The sequence below is a fragment of the Chrysemys picta genome, unplaced genomic scaffold, assembly GCF_011386835.1.
Source record: "Chrysemys picta bellii isolate R12L10 unplaced genomic scaffold, ASM1138683v2 scaf3041, whole genome shotgun sequence".
NCBI classification, from domain to species: domain Eukaryota; kingdom Metazoa; phylum Chordata; order Testudines; family Emydidae; genus Chrysemys; species Chrysemys picta.
In genome coordinates this window covers 1-7,000 of record NW_027055743.1, presented here as the reverse complement: position 1 = coordinate 7,000, position 7,000 = coordinate 1, and the positions used below count along the sequence as shown (strand labels likewise).

The 7,000-nt window shown below is 47.3% G+C and overlaps 1 protein-coding gene across 1 annotated transcript; it reads right to left on the bottom strand.

Annotated features, from left to right (window-relative positions):
* Positions 1–697: 697 nt before the first annotated feature.
* On the bottom strand, positions 698–6,994 carry LOC135980396 (uncharacterized). The gene is made up of 2 exons (XM_065580404.1): positions 2,136–6,994; positions 698–1,267 (listed from the first exon to the last, which is right to left on the bottom strand). Exons 1-2 carry the CDS (start codon positions 2,671–2,673, stop codon positions 765–767), a joined length of 1,041 nt encoding a protein of 346 aa, XP_065436476.1. The 5' UTR covers positions 2,674–6,994; the 3' UTR covers positions 698–764.
* Between the last annotated feature and the right edge of the window lie 6 nt (positions 6,995–7,000).

The following is a 7,000-nucleotide window of genomic DNA, read 5'->3' as shown; positions in this document are numbered from 1 at the left end:
TGATGCTCGTGTCTTCAGGCACTCTGGTCTGTTTCGAAAGCTGGAGGAAGGGACTTTCTTCCTGGACCAGAAAGTAACCGTTGGGGATGTTGAAATGCCTATCGTGATCCTTGGGGACCCAGCCTACCCCTTAATGCCATGGCTCATGAAGCCGTACACAGGCAGCCTGGACAGGAGTCAGGACCTGTTCAACTATAGGCTGAGCAAGTGCCGAATGGTGGTGGAATGTGCATTTGGATGTTTAAAAGCGCGCTGGTGCAGCTTACTGACTCGCTCAGAACTCAGCGAAAAGAATATCCCCATTGTTATTGCTGCTTGCTGTGCGCTCCACAATATCTGTGAGAGTAAGGGGGAGACATTTATGGCGGGGTGGGAGGTTGAGGCAACTCGCCTGGCCGCTGATTACGCGCAGCCAGACACCAGGGCGGTTAGAGGAGCACAGCAGGGCGCGGTGTGCATCAGAGAAGCTTTGAAAATGAGTTTTGTGACTGGCCAGGCTACGGTGTGAAACTTCTGTTTGTTTCTCCTTGATGAACCCTCCAACCCCCCCCCCCCGACCCGGTTCACTCTACTTCCCTGTAAACCAACCACCCCACCCTCCCCTCCCCACTTCGAGCACCGCTTGCAGAGGCAATAAAGTCATTGTTTTTTCACATTCATGCATTCTTTATTAATTCCTCACACAAGTAGGGGGATAATTGCCAAGGTAACCTGGGATGGGTGGGGGAGGAGGGATGGAAAAGGACACACTGCATTTTAAAACTTTAACTCTTATTGAAGGCCAGCCTTCTGATGCTTGGGCAATCACCTGGGGTGGAGTGACTGGGTGGCCGGAGGCCCCCCCACCGTGTTCTTAGGCGTCTGGGTGAGGAGGCTATGGAACTTGGGGAGAAGGGCTGTTGGTTACACAGGGGCTGTAGCGGCGGTCTCTGCTCCTGCTGCCTTTCCTGCAGCTCAACCATACGCTGGAGCATATCAGTTTGATGCTCCAGCAGACGGAGCATTGACTCTTGCCGTTTGTCTGCAAGCTGACGCCACCTATCATCTTCAGCCCACCACTTGCTCTTTTCATCCCGCCATTCAGCCCGCCACCTCTCCTCTCGTTCATATTGTGCTTTTCTCATGTCCGACATTGACTGCCTCCACGCATTCTGCTGTGCTCTATCAGCGTGGGAGGACATCTGGAGCTCCGTGAACATATCGTCCCGCGTCCTCCGTTTTCTCTTTCTAATGTTCACTAGCCTCTGCGAAGGAGAAACATTTGCAGCTGGTGGAGGAGAAGGGAGAGGTGGTTTAAAAAGACACATTTTAGAGAACAATGGGTACACTCTTTCGTTACAAGGTCGCATTTTTCCTCTGCCTGCCGGTTTGGTATGAGAGATCACTCACGCAGTGCCAGCCAACATATTTCGGCTTGCAGGCAGCCATGGTAAGCCACAGTCTTTTGGCTTTTTTAACCTTCTTAACATGTGGGAATGGTTTCAAACAGCAGCGCATTTCCCATATCAAGGATGAATTGGGTTGGCCATTTAAAATGGGTTTTCAATGTAAAAGGAGGGGCTGCGGTTTCCGGGTTAACATGCAGCACAAACCCAAGTAAACCACCCCCTCACACACACACCCGATTCTCTGGGATGATCACTTCACCCCTTCCCCCACCGCGTGGTTAACAGCGGGGAACATTTCTGTTCAGAAGAGCAGGAACGGGCACCTCTGAATGTCCCCTTAATAAAATCACCCCATTTCAACCAGGTGACCGTGAATGATATCACTCTCCTGAGGATAACAAAGAGAGATAAGGAATGGATGTTGTCTGCATGCCAGCAAACACCGGGACCAAACGCTGCCATGCTTTGTTATGCAATGATTCCAGACTACGTGCTACTGGCCTGGGTGGTAAAGTGTCCTACCATGGCAGACGGGATAAGGCAGCCCTCCCCAGAAACCTTTTGCAAAGGCTTTGGGAGTACATGAAGGAGAGCTTTCTGGAGATGTCCCTGGAGGATTTCCGCTCCATCCCCATACACGTTAACAGACTTTTCCAGTAGCTGTACTGGCCGCGATTGCCAGGGCAAATTAATCATTAAACACGCTTGCTTTTAAACCATGTGTAATATTTACAAAGGTACACTCACCAGAGGTCTCCTGTGTGCCCTGAGGGTCTTGGGTGAGTTCGGGGGTTACTGGTTCCAGGTCCAGGGTGACAAACATAACCTGGCTGTTGGGGAAACCGGTTTCTCCGCTTCCTTGCTGCTGTGAGCTACCTACAGTACCTCCATCCTCATCTTCCTCGTTCCCCGAACCCTCTTCCCTGTGTGTTTCTCCATTGACGGAGTCATAGCACACGGTTGGGGTAGTGGTGGCTGCACCCCCTAGAATGGCATGCAGCTCCGCATAGAAGCGGCAAGTTTGCGGCTCTGCCCCGGACCTTCCATTTGCTTCTCTGGCTTTGTGGTAGGCTTGCCGTAGCTCCTTAATTTTCACGCGGCATTGCTGTGTGTCCCTGTTATGGCCCCGGTCCTTCATGGCCTTGGAGACCTTTTCTAATACTTTGCCATTTCTTTTACTGCTACGGAGTTCAGCTAGCACTGATTCATCTCCCCATATGGCGAGTAGATCCCGTACCTCCCGTTCAGTCCATGCTGGAGCTCTTTTGCGATCCTGGGACTCCATCACGGTTACCTGTGCTGATGAGCTCTGCGTGGTTACCTGTGCTCTCCACGCTGGGCAAACAGGAAATGAAATTCAAACGTTTGCGGGTCTTTTCCTGTCTACCTGGTCAGTGCATCTGAGTTGAGAGTGCTGTCCAGAGCGATCACAATGAAGCACTGTGGGATAGCTCCCGGAGGCCTATAACGTCGAATTCCGTCCACACTACCCCAATTCCGACCTGCAAAGGCCGATTTTATCGCTAATCCCCTCGTCGAAGGTGGTGTAAAGAAACCGGTTTAAAGGGCCCTTTAAGTCGAAAGGAAGGGCTTCGTCGTGTGAACGTGTCCAGGCTTAATTCGATTTAACGCTGCTAAAGTCGACCTAAACCCGTAGTGTAGACCAGGCCTTAGAGCAGTATAGGTTATTCCCCTTCCCGGACAGGCTATACCCATATAAACACTTTTATACCAGCATAACTGCATCCATGCTTGGGGGGGTTGGACCACTTTTGCTGTACCAGTATATTTAAAGTGATACAACTTTTGTGCATAGACAAGTGCCTTAAGGGAGTCTAATTAGTGTTAAGGGATTGCAAATCATCACTGAACGTGGCCACGTAGCTTCTAGGTCTTAGACAAATTAGGGTTGTAGATGGCTGAATGAGGTTGCTTTTTAAGACAATAATACCAGGAGTTAGATCCCACCTTCCTGAATGGCCACAGATCCGTAAACGGTGGCCCCATGAGCTCATTCTCTGGAATCCAGATTTTGATTGGGTGTGCAAACTAGAAATATTTCCCCCCACGTCAGCATTCAGTACAAACAACTTGCCATTTATTGTGCCAGGAAACTACTAACTGCAGACATCTTGGCAACTCTGCCTTTCCTTTTAAAGTTATTAAACATCCAAATAAGATCCACCTCTGAAGTGGCTTTCCTAACAGCTTCAAGGGCCAAGATGCCTGCACTACTTTAATACAACAGACAACAGTTCTTCAGCACCAACGGAGGCTTTTAGAACTGGTGCTTTTAAAACAGCTATCATCAATCAAGTGGATCCCTCTCACATTTATTAGGAATAGCACTAAAAAGAAAATTGGCTATTGCTTTTCCAAGTGCTTCCTAACAAACTCATTGTGATGCTGCTGCTTGGAGAGATTAATTTGCAACGGAGGCTGTTTTAATTATTTCTTTTGCATTTACTCCATCAGTGGCTCATTCTCACAGTGATTGATACCTTTGACTGCAGTTTTCCCTTCAAAGGAATGCAGAAATCAGCTGTGAAATCTATACCCAAGCTTGAGAAGAGGCTGGCCAGTTCACCACGGGTTTAAGCCAACACAGGGGAAGTGCAAGCTTTGGGTAACTACATAATAATACTTAGCTTTTTTATTCAGTAGTTTTCATCCACACATCTGAAGGGACCTCACAAAATAAAGGGTATTGTTACCTCAATTTTACAGTTGGAGAAACTGAATCATAGAGAGATTAGGTGACTTGTCCTAACGCACTAAGCAATCAGCAGCATACCTGGGACAAGAAGCTGGGTCTCCTGACAGCACTTCCACACTCCATACACTGGACAAGGCTGCCTTTCACACTGCTGCATTTATTAACAATTTACACTACAGTAGCACCTGAAGGCCCCAAATGAGATTGGAGCCCCATTGTGCTAGGCGCTGTACAAACACATGCTAAGAGATGCTTCATGATCCAAAGAGCTTAAAATCTGAGGAGCTCCATTCCAGCAATCAATAGCATGCAGGCTTGCTGAAATCAATGGGGCTCCGCATGGATCATCAGCTGTATGATGTGACCCTAAAAAGATGAAACAAAAAGGTAGAGAAGGGGATGCAACACACAGGCAGAGTGATCAGAGCAATGGCTGGCAAATGTTAGATTAGTTTCATAATTGCTATTTAATATTAGTTTTATTTTTCCCTTTTTTTTAGTAGTGTGGGGTTTTGTTTATAATGGGTGAAGTAGTGGTAAAACAAGGAAAAGGCATCAGGGGTTGGTTTGAACAGACACACCAGAACTATTGTAACTCACACACCTTCTGGGTGTGGTGTTCTGTCCCATCTAGTGGCACTGAGACCACTTAGAGAAGTGGTTCTCAAACTTTTGTACTGGTGACCCCTTTCACATAGCAAGCCTCTGAGTGGAACCCCCCTTATAAATTAAAAACTCTTTTTTATATATTTAACACCATTATAAATGCTGGCAGCAAAGTGGGGTTTAGGGTGGAGGTTGACAGCTCGCGACCCCCCGTGTAATAACCTCGTGACCCCCTGAGGGATCCTGACCCCCCATTTGAGAACCCCTGACTTAGAGAGAGATATAAAGTGAGTCTGCTCTACAGCTTTAGCTAACAGCCAGTTGGCTTTTAGTTCATGCGGTAGCGGCTCATGCACAAAGGTCCAAGGTTCGATCCCACCCGCCCACAACCGGGGTTTGTCGGTGTTACACTATGCCAGCCAGATATTTCTATAAATCACACATGGATGTCTGAGCTCTTCTGAGGAACTATCCAATATTATGGGCTGCACGGTCTTCCTGAGTAAAGCTTACAGAACTGTCCCTCACCATCAATCTTCTGATAAGTCCCTCTAAAAACTCTTTTTTTAATGCACACCTTTTGTGATGCAAAGCACTATACATTTGTTAGGTAAAAAAGCAAGTCCTCACTCACCTCTCCAGCACCCGAGTTCGTGCGGAGTTGGTATGGGCTCACAATCTGTCAGAGACCAGACACCAATTCGTTGATCAACGGGCTCACACTATCCTTAGCTTGAAAGGCTTCAGAGTAAGTGTGGCAAGTTTATTAGGGGTGAGCATCAATATTTATACACAGAAGTAAACAAAGTGATTAACAGATCATAATGGTCATGCATAATCAAAGATGATTTTACAGGATAAAACAGGTTAAAATGTACATTCAGAAAGAGATAAGGGGAGATGGCTACTTAAGGGGAGGGGGGTGTCATGAGTAGTTCGCAGGTCAGAGCTTTGATTAAAAGTTCAGACAGAGACATCAAGTCTGGGTTAAGTTTAAGCTCATCAAAAGTTCAGACTCAACATTCCTCCATTTGTAGCTTTGGGATAACTATTTACCAAAAGCTACACCCCATTTTAAGGAGCCAAGGGCCGCTTGGCAATTTCAGCCTGGGCCAACTCGAAGAGAGTAAGGCCCTTGGCTGAAGTAGGAAAAGAATAAACTGACCCACATGAGTCTATGAGGGAGAGGACACACTGAATACAGCAACACAGTATTATAAGGATTACTATGGCCCCAACAATACCCACCAAGAGTTTTTTTTAACCCACCCAAATCCAGGCAGCCAATTCCATAAGGCTCCTCACCAATCATAAGGTGGCTGGCCAGAGGAGTAGTTCTTAGCCATTTCCCTTAGATGTTTGGTACGTTGAAAAGTGTCAGAGTAGGTGTCATTTACAAAAACACAGCATTCTTCATTTATGAGGGCGCAAGTTCCTCCCTGGGCTGCTAACATTATGTCTAAAGCCATTCGGTTTTGCAAAGCTAACTGGCGCAGCTGGGACATTTCCCCAGCCTGATTCTCAAATAGGGTCGCAGTTTCATTGGTTAAAGATTCTAGTAGTCCCTGTAGACGGATGACACCATCCCTCAAGCTAATGAGACCAGCCCACCACTGCCACGACAAACCATCACGGATATTAATATCTCTGAAGGTTTCACGGATGTTACGAACGTGGGGAAAATGAGGGGGAGTGAGGGAGATGCGAGAAGGCGGTGTTAGCCACGCTAAATAACATGACCCTGCCCAATCAGGGGAGAGAAAGTAATAAGCTTTGGGCCCGCACACCCAGTATGTTCCATACAATGAGTTTCGGGTATTCCATTTCTCAAAGTAGGAGGTAACCCACCACCCGTTGGACCACTGTTCCCCTGGTAACGCAGAGGGGTCGTTGTGCGAACTGCAGAGGCACAATTTGGTAGTGGTGTTTTCAAAGGGCAGTGTAGTACTGCTTGAGCAGTTGTAGAAGGCAATCGTATGTCCCTTAGCAATTAGTTGGACACCCTCGTGATCTGAGCAGGGCTTCTTAAAAGCTGGCTCTGAAGGCCTGCCCACCCATGAAAAAGTTGGATCGGGGTGAGGGATCCACATATGGGATAAGTGGGATGCGCAAGGCTTGAAGCCAAGATTTTTACTAAAGGCGGTGCCATTAAATACATGTTGCATTTACTTGTTCCCACAAAAGTTGACCCCTTTTCTTTAACAAAACACAGTGATCCTGTCTGATTGGTTACCCTGAGATATCTGTTAATTGGCACTCCTGTTTTGTCCCATGTAAGATTGTGTTGGAC